The 20596-nt window shown below is 36.9% G+C and overlaps 1 protein-coding gene across 1 annotated transcript in view; it reads left to right on the forward strand.

Annotated features, from left to right (window-relative positions):
- LOC585801 (RNA-binding protein Nova-1) overlaps positions 1 to 10073 on the forward strand; it is a 37389-nt gene extending 27316 nt beyond the window's left edge. The window contains exon 3 of the mRNA XM_030998510.1: positions 9915 to 10073. Coding sequence (XP_030854370.1) covers positions 9915 to 9979 — 65 coding nt within the window. The 3' untranslated portion in view covers positions 9980 to 10073. The remainder of the gene's footprint in view (positions 1 to 9914) is intronic.
- The last annotated feature ends 10523 nt before the right edge of the window (positions 10074 to 20596 follow it).

Here is a 20596-nt window from a genome sequence, read left to right on the forward strand (position 1 = left end):
GACTAGATTGAGACGGTTGCGGAGGAGGGTTTACGGGTACGTCAAACCATAGATTTATGGTCAAACTCACTCTGCAAGGAGATTATAACTCCCTTGATTTGTGCGATACAATCCTGAACGGTACTTGCTCTCACACAAACGCACACAGATGCTGGTACCATGGAGCTATAAAAAAGAACATGGACCGAAGCCATTCGAATACAGTCGCTTCCCCGCCGTGGAGCGGGGTCAGCGCGGTGTCAAAATTGCTGTTTGTCTTCTGTCCATGTGGCTTAGACTCGGGGCGAACGTAACACAGTGTTTCAATATCGATTATACCATGAACCATTTACAACAGTAGATGGCGCTAGTATACAACATCATGAGCCGGTTTAAATACAGGCAGCTTGGAACTAATAATTGATTTATTAATTACTGTTTAATTCACTAAAAAAAAAAAAAGGATTTCAGCGGTGGAGATTGGTAAAAGATATTCCTATTGCATCTTGTTATAACATCAAAGAGTTTCAGATGAATTAAATATTTTTACCAAAACTTTGTAATACCTTTAAGAAATTGTGCATCTGATTATTTTTTTCTATACAGAATGCATTAGTAACTTGTAGAATGATCAGGCTTGTAAACAAGAGATATTTTGATCTTGTCTCTTTGAGTGAATGAATGGGGTGGCGTATGTTTTTTTTGTAGTTACCATACATGCGTTATACTGTGTGTTGACTGCCACAATTCATTTCCTTTAGAGCAGAGAAGAATTCAATTGATAATGGGGCTCAATATTCCTCACCTGTATATCCTATGTCAAATTCACTTTCACCAGTTTGATGATTACAAACCAGAACAGCTTCAGTGTCAGTCAGCCTCGTCTAGCCCCACAATCCTGATTGATCTTTTCGATGGTTATATCAATAGTTGCAGAGACTGAGCATTATTATGTACTACAGGAGATGTATCCAAACGTGACAAGAAATTGTTAATTGGATGGCTATAAAGCTTCACCCTTTTAACAAAATATACATTTAAAGCAAAATTCTTGATTCGTCTAAGAACTATTACCAGCATACATGTACGTTCTGTTCCATAATGACGCACTAAAACCCCTTTCCCTCCCTATATGCAGTATACAATTTGCACCTGTAGATGTACATGTATACATAAGGAACATCTGAGCTTTTTAATAATTTTTTTTTTATAGATGATGGCTTTCAAGTTCATAAAAGTATCAATTACGGCCCCCTGTCTCAGTTGATGAATCTGAATTAGAATTAAAAACATAGTTTTTAATATCAAGTAACAACAGTTTCAGCTTGGTGGAAAATGATTTTGATCATAAAATGTAGGGTCATTTCAAAATCATAACAAATGATCTGCCTACTGGTATGTGTTTGAAATATCAAATCTTGCATTATTTTTATGGCAGATAGTGTGCATGTCTTGAAATGCAAGATGATGCCATACAATATACAAGAATCACTGCTACTAGGCAACTGAACATATTTCTTTGTTCCTAGCTCATTCAGCACAGCTGTGGCAATTCATCATCGAGTCCTGTGCAATTCACATACATACTGTATGTGAAAGTCGACTTTTATGTATATTTGTGCACAGCTGCAGAAGCTACAGTAACCTACTGCGTGACATATAACTCGGTTTTCGAGGGGTTCTTGTTCAGCAGGAATGGTAGGAGATCGGCACACACACAGAGAAAGAGTACCACCTCTGACTCTCTGTTCTGACCATGCATGCTCCTGACTTTATCTCACAAGTCCTGTTATTTCAGAATGCTGAATGGCAACAGCTGTTTGGTTTTCTGGATGCTTTCTCTCCTGATTGTGCAAAGGATTGTATTCTAGCGTGAAGCAGAGAAATGGATTCAGAATGTGTGTGGGTCTCTATCTCAGCATATGGCAGAAAAATATGGTTGTTTGTCCTGTTTTTATTGGCTACCCAGGACACTAACGGGCGCCCGGGACACATGGGTGCCCAAAATCAAAGTCTGGACCCCAACATTAATGCATACATACTCTAAGAAGTTAAATCCAGACCCCTTTTTTTTAATGGTAAGGAACTCTGGGTCACCACACAACGCAATACTGAAATTTATTCATTAAAATTGAAAGAAATACTCTAATGAATTTAAAATTAGAAGAGGAATATACTTATACAGAATCAATAAGTACATTGTTTATATGTAAATAACAGTATCAGTCGTTCAAAGATGTTTCATTTCCTTTGCTGCTTCACTTTGGATTAGCTTGGAATTATATTAATGATGTATCATATAGACCAACCTTAAAAGGTACTATGTCCCTTTTGCAGCCAACCTCAAATGCTGTAGAACTTTGCAGGAATGATGAATATGTCATGTATGTCCTATCTGTGAAATTTAAACGTTAGCAGTGTCCTCATATTCAAATTATGCAAGGAAACCTGTTTACTTGCTAGACTTCACTGTCAGACACTATTGAGTGACTGACTGGCTTTTTTCTTCTTTGGTAATAACATACATGAAAAGAGTTGTAAAGGGTACATGAGCATTTGTCTACATCAATAACCCACTTCTTGTGATGGCCAAGATTAAACTGATTGAATCTTTGCGCAGCATAAAACGTATGACTATTCGGTACAATTGTCTGAAAATCAAGACTATTACTTTTGGGCTCTATAGCCCTAAAAACGATTTGACAACTAATAGCCGTTATTTTCCCACTTGAAGACATTTTCGAGCCCCACCTTTTTTAGGGAAGTTCTAAATTAGTATTGTCTTTCAAATGCAGTTGAAATTTAACTTTTTCATTTTTTTGGCCTGCAAATGGGACATAGTAACTTTAAACCACCTTAATCTTGATCAAAGGAGACATGAATGAACGAACGAACCTTAAACTGAGAAAAGATTATGAACTACCAAATTAAACCCCAATGAATTGATATTGTAAAGAAAAACATGAAATAATTTCATTTGTTATGCTTCAGTACTACCTTAATTATGAGTGCTGCAGTGACTTGTGTTTCAGAGGAGACCATGGGAATGGTTCCAATTCTCAAATTAAAGCAGGCAATCGATTAATATCGTTTCATTTTGCGAATTCATTGATTGTTTTCTTTTTAGAGGCACATATGCCCATTCAAGTGCACCCCTATGGCTATGTGATGTATATCAGGATAGTGGTTACTTACAACATGTGAACACTATCATTGATTACCAACAGACAGTTATATGCTGGCTATTATCTGCAATCGAGTATGCTGATTCAGATATTGTTTCTCACCGTCATGCGTGAATTAGCGCTTGCATGCTCTAAATGTTTCAAATGCTCATGTTTCTCCTGCCCCCATTTCATTTGGGTCGGCTGCTTGCTCTGCTTGTGTGTGTGTGGGAAGGGGGGGGGGGGGTAGAGCATTGTCGCGCTGACATTGTCCCTCTGACCCATTTCCTTTCTGTACTGCTTGCCTGATATGTTAGTACTGTGGCTACTGTGCTAGTGTGACCGTTGGCAGCAGCGTAAGAGGAAGGAAATGCTGGGACTGATTCCTGAGAGTATATGCACTTGATGGTTGATGTTTATAATGTGTACACTTTGGACACTTGTATATTTACATTCAGATGTACACCGTGTGAAAGTTAAAAGCATCCCATACACTCATGCAGCACTCAAAACTGAAGGATATCCTAAGTGTAATGAAACATGATGATTTTAATCCTGTTAGAAAAGCTATGGATGTGTTAATGTGTTTATGTTGGCTTTCATGTAATTGTTGGATCCAATCTACATTCAGTACCCCCCCCCCCCCAAAAAAAAGCTTGCAGCAATTGCAAACTGAATAGAATAGCCTCTTCAATTTACTCAACCTGTATACATGTAAGCCTACATGTGTGTATTTTTTATTAGATCTACACGTTAAATCATTCATTGTTCAACATGATAGACAGGTCCATTGGATGCATGATGAGGCAGAAATTATAATTTCATTTAGTCAGACATATTTAATGATCATTTGCTGCTTCCATCAGGAAACCACTAATGAATTGAAAATACAGTTTAACCTTGCCATGTGTTTTTAAAATGTTAATATCATTTTAATCACCATTACTGTACCATATTAACCTCAGACAATGAATCGTGAAGACTATTATCTTCTGGAATATGTTTTTTAGATGAAATATAAATACGGAAGGCATGTCCTTTCATTTCATTTGAAAGAACAAAAAACCAGCCACCATAAATAATTAGGGTTGAAAGGATACTTTGCCAGTTCATTGAGCAGGTTATATATTCTTATGACTTCATTGTTGGGACTTCATCCCCGCTAATAACCCAATTTATATGACAAATTGGATGGGTTTTCCTAGCAAGTCAGGGACACTGTAACAACCATCACACTCACAGCCTGGTGTGTTCAAACCTGTGTTGGCAATATAGCGATGAGCTAGATGCGCCTTTCCTATCTATGCTCAATCTTGAGATGAGAAAGTCATTTCCGGTATTGGTTTTGGTATATATTTGTTTTATCCATTTTGTTTGTATCTATTGAATTGCCCTCCAAGGGATTTGATTCCTATTACTATGACGATGATGTAGGTGATAAAGTGCATTAGTGATATGAGATATTTGCAATGATTTTTGAGTGATATATGTTTCTTCCTGTTCCAACATTGTTCACTTTATGTTAATGTACGTTGCCGTCTGTAAGGAGTTTTGCTTTTGTACAGCCAAAAGTCCTGCATTTCATGAAACTGATTCTAATGGATAGCCTTTTACTATTCCCTATGTATATTGCATATGACATTACTTCCTGGCCTAAAAAGTGTATTGGACATTCTCAAATTGAGAGCTCATAGTGTATGGGATTTAAAATGCGGGACACAAATCAGAATTTGAAGGAAAAAAATGCAAATGTGAATGTAGGCAGGTTTGGAAACAGTTACCCAAACCTGAAGTGTACATGTAAGTCTTCAAGGTTCCATGGCTGTTGAGCACTGCTTCACTGACTTATTGTATGAAATCTAACGCTCCGTATTTACTCTGGTTTAGTTTCTAAGAACTAACCCTATGATATTTGGTTTCACCATTTTAATTAAATTTGAGGTGAAGTGAATGCCTTTGCACATATATCCCTTATATTGAATGCACCCCCAATAATTCCCTTTTATGACGTTTCTAAACTAATCTTCTGTGCCTCTGTGCACCGTATCAATTTCAAAATCAGGCTGTTACCAACTTATATCCTAACCGAGGAGAAAGACGTAGATCCAGATTTAAAATCTCTCAGGAGTGGCACTAGGGAGAGAGTAAAATCCCCAATCCGTCCTGAAAAGAAATTCTAGGCCATAGGGGTTCAGAGTGTTCCAAATTTAAAGAATATCTTTGTCTACAGCTTTCAAGATAAATCTAATACTTGAAGTAGAATATCATGCTCTCAAATATTCATGTCAACAATACTCAAAAGGCCCCTTTTTATGATTCCAGCCATTGAATTGTTATGAGGGATGGAAACTGTAATACTTCCATTTTTTTTTTTGTGGTATGATATCTAATACTACAGCCAAAAACAAGCCACCCATTTTAGATCCTATACCCACATGCATCCACCACACTTGCAACACAAACAAGTTACTTTTTCTTTCATATACCGCAGTATCCAACACCATAGCATCTCCTATTGTACAAAACCAATGTAGCGCTATGCTCGCAGTCCTCACAGTGTTTATGGAAGTAAACAACTTGGTTGTAAAAGTCAGGTTTTTAACAATGGAGGTTGAGTTATTATCGCCATTCATTGTCCATTGTTCTGAAGTGGTTTCCAAGATGTGGTCAATGAACTGTGACGTGATGAAATGCAGAAAATTTGTGATTCATGGTGTAGCCAAGCTTCCTGGTTGGGTTTTCAGATTGTGGCACACCAGGATCTACAAAATTCATGGAAATGTGCAATCTTATGTTGCTTTCTTTTTCCACAGAAGACCATCTTGTTTGTGTGATTGCTATCAATCCTGTAAATGATGGGAATTAAGTATTATTCTGGAAAGGTATTACTCTCTGCAAATGTACAATATTTGAAATAACAATTTCTTGCTTGGGTACTCAACTGGAGCCATAATTTGGGATGGTATGGTTGATTTATAAAGCAATGATTTTTAGCAATCAGTATCCAACCATGTAATCATTGACTGAAAAAATGTGTCAATTATTGATAAATAGCAAAGCTACTTTAATATCAGTCAAAATCAACATTACATGCATTACTCTTGCTTGACAGCAAGACAAAATACTCTTTAGTGCATGAAAAAAAGGCCTATTAATTTCAGTGATATTCTGCTTTCATAATCCTTCCTGAGGAGAGACCCCGTGTGGAAGGGTACACCATATACTTCCCTATGTAGAGTCAAAGTAGGTTGATTGAGCTCGAGGATATATATCACATTGATGCTGCAATCCCTGGCCTAGGGTTAATGCATTTCCCACCCATCTCAGGCCAAAGCCATTTCTGTAGAGATGTTGTGCTCTGGTGGATACATGTATGCCACCAGACTGTGGATCACACTATGAATATGACAGACAAAGAAAGCGGACAAAATATACAGCTCCTCAGGTAGACAAAGGAACATCCCTTCACTGCTATTATGTAAATAGGTGAATATGCATGTGACACCTGTTCTACACATTTTTACATAATAGCAGTGAAGGGAACTGTATATTTTGTCCACTTTCTTTGTCAGTCATGTTCATAGTGTCACATGGTTCACAGTTTCAGTCCCAGAGTGCGGCACTAAAGTCCTCAGGCAAGACATTGATCTACATTTGCCACTCTCCACCCAGGTGTTAAATGGGTACCTGGTAGGATGCGAACATTAAGGTGGTTGGATTGGCATTTGTGTGCTTGTAAAATGGTGCCTGGATGGAATAATCCCCAGGGAGTGGGGCGTGTGCACTATCATGTGCGGATTAGAAATTGAATCCAATAACCGAGTAATGATGATTACGATGTGAAGTGCTTACAAACATTGTACTATTAGGCGCCATACAAATGTGGCTATTGTAATGTTATTATTGGCTCGCACTCATGATCTAATTGCTTTTCAGCCTTCTGTACAAGTGATTTTACCCGTGGCATACAAAGACTAACAAGTAAAATTGGATACAAAGATATGATTAGGCACTACATCGAAATGAAACTACTAATACTAATTGATTATCCGTACGACTATCATAAATTAATTCTATTATACTATTTGGTTTTGGTTTGCCACCTTGTCTGTTCATTAAATTCATTTCCATCATGCATAGTGTGCTCATTTTCACAAGTGTACTCATGTATATGTGGAAGGCAATGCTAGATACACTTCAGGCAATTAGTTTGGATGTGATTTATACATATACACATTCTAGAGGAAATGTACGATGACGTTAAGTGTTGATTCTTATTATATCTCCTGTTGTGCTCAGATATAACCTGAACCAAAACAGTGATCATAGCCATTGCATGTGAGCCAGTGCATAGAGGAATTTATGTCAATGAAAATATAATGATTTATATATTCAAAAGAAGTTCAGTTTAATGTATATTTTTAAGCATCACAGACATTCTTCATTGTCTTATTTTTGGGGAAACAGATATTTATAGCTTGTTAATGTGAAAAAGAAGTTCACTTGATATTGTTCTTGTCAGGATTACAAGAGATATTGTCATGGTGATAAAGCACCAAAATGCTGTGTAACCTTGACCAGCACCTTGCTTGTGCCTGGCTTGAACCAAAGTTAGAGAGAATATTTCTGTGCATGATCTATGGGAGATGAAGCAGATTATATACATGTATCAATAACATGCAGAGTGCATCACAACTAATGGAGTAAAACCTAAAAGCGTTGTCGCATCCAAACTTCTCTCTCCCCTTGTCTCTCTCTCTCTCCTGAGGAACAGGTTGACTGTTGCAATCAGAGCCTCGTTAGTGAAGCATGCTACAGAGGGAGTGATAGAGATGGAGTTGCACTGTATGAGGGAGGGCTGGCTGGCTGGGAAATATGAATGAATAATTCATTTGTGGGCTATCTGAGACAAACTGGTGCTCGATCAAGGGTATTAAGGGTCGTGGTGGCAAGACAAGTGAAGGGATGCTTCATTGCAGACTTGATGGAAGACCTCGTAGAAAGAAACCGCAAAATGGAAATTGTATAAAAACCAATCAATGTCTATAATCTACTGAATTAAATTTTACATGCAATTGTGCATTGTTTTTACCGTCTCTATACCAGTGTAAACATAGTTTTCTATTTGCGGAAGCTGCTTTAGGATTCTGTCTTGTACAAGTGCAATTTTTTCAATGTGATATAAATAAATTATATTATTGTTTTTTACAAGAGCTCTTTTCAGTTTACCAGACCATTTTTTTTGTATAGCTTTCGAGGGCTTAATTGCTCACCACTCCTGTACTTTTATTGTTGTTGCTCTGCTCTGTTTTGAAGGAGTCAATTCTAAGGGTAATTACTAGATCATGAAAAACGATGTAATTGAAATCTGCTTGGCATGATGCACATGACCTCAATGTTGATGATCATTTACATTAAGTTTTGGCCTTTGTCGTTATTGGCAAGGAAAAATCAGGACTTATTGAATTGTTGATGTAGTATCATAAGTACTAAAAGCTTTTTTATGGAGGTTTATACTAAATCTTTCCTTTTCCTGTCCATATAAAAGCACCCTCCCTGGATTTATATTTTGCCATCCTCTATTTTCATAATTTCCATGCTGGAGCAACAGGAAATATTTCATCTCATCTTTGTTTACATTCCTGGTCCTAACCTTCCAAAGCTCCTGAAAGCTCCTTTCATGACCTTCTGGCTTTGTGGTGGAGAAGCTCTCTGGTAACTGGACACTGAAATCTAGTGAGGCTGGTAAACAAGCCTGTTGAACTCTGAACCCCAAGTCATATGATTAACAGTGTTTACATGGCTTTCCTGCCCATGATCATTTACGTTATTCTGCAGCATGCATGCATATAATACACTCTACATGTATGTTCTTGTATTATGCTTTCATTTTCCAATAGCGGGCTTAGGGTAGATTATGTAGTATTAACTGTTACAGCAGATGGATTAGAAGTCCTTTTCAGTTAGCAGGAAAGCTTTATTTTAGGTAATAGTGATATAAATAAAAAATTACTATTATAATTTTTTTTTGTTCACCACTCTTTCATGACGATGATTTTGCAGATTGAAATGTATTGCAAGATCTGTCCTAGAAGTTTTGTTATACATGTAAATGCCATTTGTTCCTGCTTTTAGCTTTCCTTAGTAGTGATGTGGAGAGTATTAAACAAAGACATAGGTGGAGGGAGGCCTGTATGTCTAGATTATGTATGATTGGCCTCTCATTACTGCACAAAATGTGATGAGATTTATATCAGATCTTGTGACAACACGGCAAGGCATCAATGGTACTATGATATCAATGTATGCTGGTAGTACCTCACATGTTGAAGGATGTAATGTAATCAGACTTCATGTGAGGTCACTTTCCAACCAACCTACAAAGGTAGCTAAGTGAAAAGCCAATACATGGGAGAGGGGATACGGTAGGTGGCACCTTTGCTTATAAATGGCAGTTACAAGTAATTTACTATTTCTGTTTAAAAATCAGCAAATTTTCCTCCAGGTATTTCTTTTCATTGCAGCTATAAATCTGTAGTCATAGTATCATACAGCTCCTTGAAAAATTTTGTCCCCATATAATCAATTGCAGCGCACCGCAATTCTGGATAGTGCACCCGGTGTAAAAAAATCTTCCATTCCGTCTGCTTGTAATAGGTCAAGACAGTTGATGTGGAGGGTGCTTGTTATATCCCGGTGGAAATCTTACATAATGGGACTGAATTCGGCCAGCCTTTGGCTTAATGAATACTGATTTTTTTTTTTTTGCAGGCAGGTCTCCCTCTCATTTGGCATCTATCAGCGCTTCATTTTGCAAAAAGGGACGGGGGAATTAGATCTGCGAACCTGACACGGATGAGTCAGGTCCGGTTTAATGTCAGGAATGTTACTACATGTATAAGAGCGCTGCCACACTAGGGACAGTGCCTGGCCGATAGTGAATCACTCTTCCATCGTATGAATTGTCTTCCATCTTAGAATCTCACTTACAACAAGTATGGCATAAAGTGCATATTTGTTTGAAATATTATCCAGGTCAAGCTATTCATTTGCAGGGATGTTTACATTTGATTTATAATGAAAAGAGATAGGTCTGTAGTAAGAAAATATTAGATGACTAGATATTAAATTGAAAAATAGGCTTAAATGTAATATGTAGGCCTATGTTTCATTCTATCAAGGTCTAAACTTATTAAGCTCATGGTATGTATCAAATATGTTTAGCTAGAATTCCTGTCAACTGCTTAAAGCCAGAGCGAATAACTCTTATTAATACAGAGTGAATACCCTTCTTGCCCTCACAGATGAAATCTGTCTCATCGTAAGAACGTGAAGTAATAGAACATGTATAGTCTACTACATGAGGTAAAGGAATTTGACTAGGACCTAGTGCATTGAATTCATGAATGACTTTAGGTTTCCTGCATCTCTACCCTCCTGATGAGACACATGGGATTATTCAACTCTAATTAAAGAACTTAATGAAGAATAGTGTGCGTTAATCCTACCGAGAGAGTGCCACAAGATACTACTCCTATTTGTAATGTGTGTGTGGAAGGCCGCGTTCATTCCATCATTAATTACATCTCTGGAGAGTTTAATCTGTCTGGAGAGAGAGAGAAATATTTGTGTTTGCAGTTTCAAATTTCTATTCGTCTTTCCAAACACACCTCAGCGCCTTTACTATATCTTAGAAATGTATGTCCCAGCTCTGGTTTTGAACAAAAGAAACTGCTGAAGTCAATTTTATTTGCTGTGAAAAGGTAGAGGAATTATTTTGAGCAACAAAATGTGTCTTTCCAAATGAACTACAATTATTTGCAGTGTTCAAAATATTAGACCCATGGCTTGAATTTCAAGTTTCTTATACTTGTTGTTCAGGTGATATGTGATGATATTTCTCAAAAGATTAATTTTCTCTGTCCCAGTGATATCAGGATTATTTCTGTATGCTTGAACGTCTGGATAAACAAATCAGTGCCTGTATGAACACAACTGAAGGCATCTTCAGAACATGATTGTCAGTTGATGCCTCATCTGTGATCCTTGCAATGTAGCCTTTAGTATACTCTTTGACATTGCACAATGTGTCCTAGTACATTGTTCTACGTGCAAACCTACGTGCAAACCTCTATCAAGTATAAGACTATATTAAGACAAACAGGTAATCTGAGCAGAATCATGGAATATCTACACAACATTGTAAGGTTGCTGTAAACAAGTACTTTCAAAGCATGGAATAGTGATGTGTAGCCCATGGAATGTGGCATATTTTAGAGGGCAAGTGTTTATAGCATTTATATGCTGCTTTGTGCAAATCCTTTCAGGCAGGGTAAAGGCAGTATATGAATTGCTCTGTTGGAATTTTGAGGGGACATGTTATAGGTCTCCCCAAATGACCTTTGGCCTCGAGATATTTTTAAAGGGTCGCATTGGGAGCACAATGGCAGTCTGGAAAGAAACACATGTAACAACATAAGAGTTGAAAGAGAAGATAAATGCTAATTTCATATGCTCAATTTTTGGTGTGTCTAGTAATGTCTAAGTGAAAACTGCAAAAGGCATTTGTTTTTCTTAGTATGGACATGTGATGAGTAAATACTAGAAATCATTAGCTTGGCTGAATACTTTGCTGGTTATTTGTTTGTGGTTCAAACAGTCATTTAGATTTATCTCTCTTTAACTGAAACACATCCTGTAAGTGTTATGGTTTGTAGACGATTCTCCTGTGTATAATTATCCTGCTTGTGAGTACAGGATATGTTGTGAATTTGAAAGTGAAAGCAAATTCTACATTTCAGAAGCTCTCTTCATAAATATTGACTGTCCTGGTGATTTTATAATAACTATATAACTTTCAGCAGTTATGTTCTGTTCAATTAGGGGTTAAAGGATGTAGGCTTTTTAAAGGTCCTACATGAAGTTATTATTAGCTTGTATTGTTATCAAAGGAAATGAAGCTTGTAGTCTATTGTCTTACATGCTCTTAAAGCTGTCAGTTGTGATAAGGGACTCATGTGATTGAATATGTTTTCCCTTTAATCTTTATGAACATATTACATAACTAGAAGATAACTAAATAGAGGTGGTAAACTGATAATTGGTAGGTAAATTGTATGATAGGAAATTAGGAATTAAGACAATACTATGATATCAGAGGGTAGATTTTATTTCCAGTTTTGCTAACTAATGCAATTCTTGTACTACCACCTCAACCAAAAAATTACTTTTTTTTTTACGAGGGCTCTTTTCAGATTTTCCCTTAAAAAAATAGCCCCCCTTAATTATTTTGCGGTGGCTATTTTGGAGCTCAGGGGGGCTTTTTTTTTTTAAAGGTTGTATTTTTTTTAAACGCGGTTTTACCTAATTAAATTCCAAGCAAAGGCAAATATAGATACAATTGTAGCGTACATATGTCATGTGAGTATTGCAGACATTCAGATACCCATGATTTATTCACTTTGTGTTAAACGTGTGGCTTTATGATTTACATATACATGTAACTAAAACTTGTCAAAAGGAGTGTTTTGTTTAACTGTTCGTTTTTCATATCCTAAGAAAATATTATCACTGACACGCGGGCTAGGAATTAATTTTTTTATGGGGGCTACTTTTCCCCATTGCCTAAAAAAAAAACCAAGGGGCTACTTCCTTAAAGCCATATTGTAAGCTGTAACAATAAGTTGTGTTTTTCCTTAGCCATCATACTACTAGCAACCAAATTGGTAGGTAATATGTTATTTAGTCTTTTTTTTTGTCCCAAATTTAATTGTTATCATGGACAATGCAATCCCATTAAAAAAAAATGTAGACCAACTCCCTTTAAAATTGTGTTATTTAGACCATTTATAACCATTAAATGTGAGTAAATATTTTTACTGTTGTCCCACATACCGATGTAGGGTCTATTTGTTATGCCGAAACATGCAAAATCATGGCCTTATTTTTTTTTTTATAGACTCTAATTCTAAAGGCCAAGCCAAAGCTAGTTTCATTTCGTAGACAGAAATTGATGTCATCATCACTCATGACAATTGGCCTGGCATCGATCGTATATAAATAATTTAATTTAATTAAACAGTTGTGAGAAAGATTCTGAGGAGTAGGAACATCCTTTATATATTTATTTACGGTTTTTTTATAACAAAATTCAATTTCTGTGTACGAAACTTGCTTTATACCGATTTTACAGGAAAAAATCCGGCATTGATTTTGCACGTTTCGTTATTACAAATATATCAGTATGTGGGACAACAGTAAAAATATACTCGCATTTAATGGTTTTAACTTATAAATAACACAATTTTAGACGGAATAACATTTTTTTTAATGGGATTGCATTGTCCATGATAAAAATTAGGGCCAGAAAAAAGACTAAATAAACATATTACGTACCAATTTGGTCGCTAGCAGTTGAGCTCTCGTCACTCGCAAATACTTATTTGCTTCATACAAGGAGCGTGCGGGCGCGCGCTGGAGCTGAGCTAGTACGTTTCTGTGTATTGTGAACGTGTGCGAACTGCGTATGCATTCATGCTGTGCACGAAACTACATCGGGGCCGGTGGCCTGTCCGGCCGCCGGGAGCTTAGGCGCAGGCAGGCGGATACCGCTGTAGATCTAGCTACAGTAGGTACGACCGCCGATCCGCTGCAACTCACAAAACTTTTAAAATGTTGATGGAAGTTTCTAGTTTTGGAGTTGGTAGTTGGAACGGAGATTTCACTCAGACACATCAATAAATTGGTTTATTAATTCATAGGGAATATCAATTTATGGCGGGGGCGATTTTTCAAGATATATTGATTTTTTTTCGCCCTCGTCTTGATTTTTACCGTGGCGATTTCAGAGGTTTAGAGGGCGAATCGCCCGTCGCCACCGTGTATTTTTTTCGTTGTACCACCTGTACATGTATGTTTATGTTCATAAAACTAACAACAATTTAATGTGCATTTAATATGCATTGAATATTAATAAGTACATGTACATTTAGTAGGCCTACATTCGTTTTACAAACTCCTGTGACATCATTGATTGACAGCTGATTACATACAAATATTTTGTTGTGCTTTCCAAATAAATGATGACGATTACAGTGACCTTGAGCCAAGTCATCTGAATCCATGTTGGCAACCATATTTTATGACTGCTTTTCTTTGTCTGTCATAGGTTTTCTCTTGTGTTTTTGTTTATAGTTTCATAGATGGTTAGCCATGTACTTCACTTATCTGCTGAATCCAATATTTGCTCACAATGAAATGTGATTCTTGTTTACCATTTGATTTGAAGAAATACCAATATCGTTATTTGATTTGATCATGCTTGTGCAGGACTAGAAAATTACTACTCACCTGTACTTCCTTTCCTGTTATAATTTATTCCTTTTTTCCTGATTGGTTAATAAATCATATGCAAGGGACATGTGCAGGCCTCTATATACATTTATATCCACACATTCATTATTATTCTTAATCATGTAGAAAATCAGCCGTGAAGTTTTTTTATCGATTTCGAGTGAAACATCGACACAAGAACATGGTTTTTCCCATTAAAGTAATTGAATTAACCTTGGCTTGATTGCTACGATGCTTGCTTTTCATTACGCTAGATTGCCCAATTTTTGACAGCAAATAAGAAGCAGGAGAGTGGTTAAAAGCTTGTTGTGGCATTGTAACCTTGTGCTGCTATGAACTACGTATTGATATGCGAGACCCATCGTGCAATTTTGACCCAGATTCTCCCTTTGCTATGCACTTGACCACCCACTCACCATTTTGTCCTGTTTTTATATATTTTCTATTACAATTTTTATATTAGAATTTGAATGGAATGGCACCCTCTCCACTTTCTTATCAGTTCAACTGATCAGTGTAGCCTTAAAAACACCATATGTATTATGTTTACATGTATACCTCTCTTACATGTATATTTAAATTGAATTCAACATCACATATTTGCATGGTGCATTTATTAATCCTTATTCTGAAAAATGGTATTGGGGCCTATTATGTAACAAAACAAAGTAGGCAGTATGGGAAATAGAACATTTTATATTAAGAGTCTGTAACTATTTTGCTGGCTTGTATTTTACTTTAGATCTATTTTTAAACCATTTGCAATCATACAGAGAATACGAACAGGAACACGATATGCATGATACTCTGCGGTATACCATGATAACTTTCCACTCTTTCTCCTTTAATTACGAATCGTCAGTTACAACTTCAACAAGAGCTAATGAATATTCTGTATCAACAGCTTCACATACATGTACCTGCAACAGTCACACGGCTATCCCCCCTCCCCCCTCCCCCTCCCCCTCCCCCTCCCCCTCCCCCCCCCCCCTTCCTCAAAGGAAGTGATTTCCCATAAACAAAAATCTAATTGCTTCTGAGTGTGCCCATACAACGGCTGCTGCTGTCTGTCATCGGATGGAGGTGGAACAGTCCTAGAATAGAGCTGACATCAAGCCAAGTGCATATGGCCAGCCAACCCAGTCCTACCTTCAATGGATAGAAGCATATATATCAATTAAGCACCCCATGATATTGGGTGGCAGTTCGAGTTCTGAATACCTGAAAATTAGAAAGCTATTAGATGAACTGTGTGCCATCAGTCCTAATGTATCATGGCTACATGTTAACTACGTATGTGGCAAAGGGTGAAGTTGGGTTAAGTGTTATTTTAAGAGGCATGTGCCAGTCTCTGATGTTCCTTTAATCATGATTATCCTGGGAGGACATCAGCCTATCTGTCTTCAGACATGAAGGTCTGTTGCATCTGTTTTGATGGCATCATGGTCAAAACATTACTCTTCAAGTATCTTCAAATGTTTTCCAACAGAGAAGCATTACACTACCAACACATGATTTTGTACAAAACTGTGTTCAAACAAAACTGTGCAGTCATCAATTTCATTGTGGGGAAAAAGAATCTTTGTTGTTATTGGCACAGCAACGTGTCAGATATTACAGTATTTTTCATCATAAAAACAACCATCGTTTTGAAATCAGATGCTTTTCTTATGGGAAAAATAACCATCTGTAGTGTTTATGATTGTATTAGCAGTTCTTGTTTTGGCTCCATAAAGTCCCCTGGTGCTCTCACCAGTCATCCAGCATTTCTCAATCTGCGGATTTCTTGAATAAATGTGAACATCTGCAAAATTATGTTTCTTTAGATGTGTGATAGTTCACAGTTTTTGTTTAACTATGTCATATTTTGGCAGCTTCTGTGTCATTAGTCATCACAAGGCAATGCCAGAGGTCATTCTCTTTCCCAAGAGTAGATTATAAGCAGAAAAGTTTTGGTGTCTTGTGCCAATGCTGGGCATATTTTCTTGTCATATTGTTTTGTATCCACGATGATTCAGCAATGACAAACATTCTTAAAGCATTGTTTCTTCTGAACATGATATATTTCATATCTCTATTACTCAGGACTCCAGTCTAGGAATAATTTCTGGTCTACTTGAATTAGTAAATCTGAATACATTATCATGACAGTAGTGACCTTTTGTAGGTAGCACAAGCAAATTAAATTACTTTCGACTAGGTGTTGTAGCCTGCGGTATCCTTCTTTAGAGTCCCACAGTTCCTGATTGCAATGACAATTTTGTCTAAATATAAGTGAAAACCTCAGTGAGCAGAATTGAGGATAGAAACTGGTCATTAACTTGGCTGTTAAGAGTCGTGATGTATCTGGCTTGTGTCTGGAGAAGGTCAAGTGAATCTTCACATGTCCACTGGGAGTAAAAGAACTTGCTGTTAACCCCAAGACAAAGAACCCTTTATAACTTGCTATCTAGTTGTGATCGGTTTTTATATGAAGCTGCATATGTCAAGGAACACGATAAAACCTGAAACTTTAGCGAAATTCATGAGTGGTCCAGATTTGTGAAATTTTCATGCTGTGAAAGTATAGTATGGTTTGACATTATCTATCACACTGTATGTGTGTAAATCTCGTGTGCCTCGCAATAATGTTATTATGCCTACTTGTTTATAATTACTTTGATTGCTGGTTCATACTGATGAAGGTAGCCACAGGATTTGTTCACTATTCAAATTTTCAATGAAAGCCGACTCTATAGTCGTGATTCCATTGCACCCATTGCTTGTCCATCAAGAAGCGATAATGTGTTGGCACATGATGTCAAGCGTCTTGGAAGGCTGTAGACTTGACCCTGGTCCCAATTAAGAAGAACACAGGGAACCTACCCCATGACCATAGACCACAGCCACCACCAATTAGAACATGTATGGTGTGAAGACTCAAATTACTGGTCCCTTACATGTACTTCTACTCTGGCTTCAAACTTTGAATAATGTTGAGAAATTAGTCTCTTCTATAATGGTACCACAGTGTGTGTAAAGTATTTTACATTAGGGTGTGATGTGTACAAGATCTGAATATGTCTGATGATATACAGTGCTGACAAGATCTGAAAATACTGGGTCGTTGTTAGTGTAAAGGGAGTCTCAGCCTAGTAGATATGATTGATTGTATTGTAAACCTGTGTTGACCCTGCATAACCCCTGTGCCATTATGTTTGGGCTGATGGCAGGGCCCCAGGAACAGAAACAGGACAGGTTTTATGTGCATGCAAAAGACTGGCAGAAACATGACACAGATTACAGTACTTGGGTCTGTTCTTTGGTAATGGTACATTGTCTAGATTATAGGAGGGTCATGAATAATCAAATTTTTAAGTTTGGCATTGCAGATCCTCTCCTTTTTTAGGATCTTTTACTGCTTTATATGTATAATACTTATTTTAATTTTTACAAGTTTTGTTGAAAAGGTGATTATAAAAATGAAAGCCTACACAATTTTTTGTTTATTCTTACAGTTATTAGCAATGTTTCCAGGCATTTATCTGCTCGGTTAGAAAGAGCCAAGTGATGAAGATGAGTCTACAAGCACGTAGTTTGTTACATTTAATTTAATAAGTGATTGTTTACCAGGAAGTATTTGCAAACAAATCATGTGGAAATTGTCCCCACAGAAACAGGAAACAAAACCATATTTTTGGCAATTTCTGAGACTGCAAATATTAGCGCTCGCCATTTCAGGAAAAAAACCGAAATAAGCAGCCAAATCACCATAGTGGTATCACTAGCCAACACTAGTGCAAAGTCCCTGGTATAAACAAAACCATTATTATGTACCAGTATTGTGATTGGACTCTTTGGAGAGGTATTTTTGCATCACAACAGATTCAGGCTCAATTTTCCTTTTGATTTGAACAGAACTAATGTGGCATTACATGGTTTGGAATCTAATTATGAAGCAATGTAGCATGTATGGCAGTCTTTCAAATCAGTATTTGAATGCACAAGTTGTATTTACGCTTCCCATTCCAGCCAGTCATGCATGCCAGAGCTATTGTTCAACCATTACAAGTACTTGTTGCCTTTCGATGTTTCAGTGATAAAGCTGTGGAGTGCTTTTACAATCGGCTGTGTGATTGTAGAGGAATTATTATGCCTGAGTTGAAATGTAGTTCAATAGTCTTTCGACCCTGTTACTATATCAAAACTATATATAAGAAACAGAAAAACAGAAATGGAGATAAGAGAGGATTGTTCAGACATGTGTGTCTTCCATAGAGCTATTCAAAAAATTATTGAAAATACATGCATTACAAATGTGTGGACAATTCTTGTAATGTAGGTTTGCCGAGGGAAATGGTCTAACTTTTCATACTAAACCCTCACATAAACATAAACACAGACCTGCACATGTCTCCCCTCCCCCCTAAGAAAAAATAAATTAGAAACCCCCTCTTTTGTTTAAATAGCTTGTCAGAGATAAAGATTTTTTCAGACATAATCATGCAGCATATTATGCAATAACCTTATGTGTGCTCTTTGACTCTCCCAAAAGTATATGACAGATTAGTTGTTAAATGGATTGATGGATGGATTTTCACACATCTCAGGATTTATATGAACTAGGTGTACAGTGAAATCTGCATGCATGCTGTGTACTATGAGTATTACAATGAAAGTGTGAACTATTCATATTCTATCTACCGGTACATGTAAATTAATGCATGTAGGTACTTTGTTATGTCATAGTTCTGTTTGATTTGAATGCTGAGGTAATCAAAGAGTTTGCCAATAGTTCTGTTACAATGCTGTTCTGAGAATTTGTTTTTAATTTTACAATAATATTTTAACTCCCTCCATACAATTTGGTGCTCATGATAGATTAACAAATAATGATTATATCATTTTGGATGTGCATTGGCTTTAATAAAGCCTTGCATATCAACAAACAATTTTACTCATACATACACATATAACGATAATGCGTAGACACCTTTTTTTATGTTGATATATTATTATTGTTGGCTTGGGTATAGGTTTCTGTATTAAGATTACAACGTAGACCCATATGCATGTATAATTGATATGGACACTGTTATATTGTTTGCTGTCAACATTGGTCATACTCCTTTGAAGCTATGAATCATTCATACCTGATTATCTCATCTTCATCTACTCCTCAGAGTCTACCTCTCAGGTTCTGAAGTATAGTGACAGACTCAAATGTTTTGAATTAGTTAACTTTGCTCTACTGTCACTAGACAACACTAAATTCAAAATTATGTTTTGCTTGTTAGTGCTTTGTTGGAGTTTTGTCTCTTTTCTTCAAATTAATCTAGCAGAAGCCCCACAGAAGAAGACAAAATGGACTGCATATTTCAGTCATATAGGCCTAGGTATATATTTCCTGAGGTCCAATAAATCTTCTGTGAGTTGCGTTAGTTGTCATATTTGGAAACAAATAATTTTGAATATTTGAATATTTGTTTGCAATTTCCTGAAAATGCGCATCCTGTGATGAAGAACTAAGCCATAATCATCTTTCAAATTGTGAATGTCAGTGACAGTTCAGCAAGAAACTCTGTGCACCTGGCCATCCAATTTCCTCTATCCTCTGCTGCAGGCCTGTCGATCCCTTGAAGCTAAGGAACGCACCTAGCTTGTCCTGGTCACACTATTTATAGCTTAACCATCGCAATGAAAAGGGGATCAATTTACTGACACTCCAGTTAACCAATGGTGCGGTAGTTACATTAGCCTCATACTGTCAAGTACCTGCTTTTGTCACTAGGCTGTGGTGGTGGCAATGACAACAGCAGCGAACATGACTGAATCTTGATGTCAAACTAGATCAGACAATCATCTGCCATCCTTCTACTAAACAACTATTTGGGTTCCTCCCTCCTTGATCCTCCTTGTTAAAACCCCAGCCAGTGTCTCGCCTGACCTGCTTAGGATGATCATCAAATGCCATGAAATCAATATCCTATCAAATGTGGAAATGTGAACGTCACTTAGGGTAATTGATTTGATGACTGCACAGTAATGTGTACTGTTATCCTTAGTTTGACTTGGCTGCCATATTATACTTGGAAATGCAGTGATTACTTATCAATGTGATT

The sequence above is a fragment of the Strongylocentrotus purpuratus genome, unplaced genomic scaffold (assembly GCF_000002235.5).
Source record: "Strongylocentrotus purpuratus isolate Spur 01 unplaced genomic scaffold, Spur_5.0 spur5_scaffold_5, whole genome shotgun sequence".
NCBI classification, from domain to species: domain Eukaryota; kingdom Metazoa; phylum Echinodermata; class Echinoidea; order Camarodonta; family Strongylocentrotidae; genus Strongylocentrotus; species Strongylocentrotus purpuratus.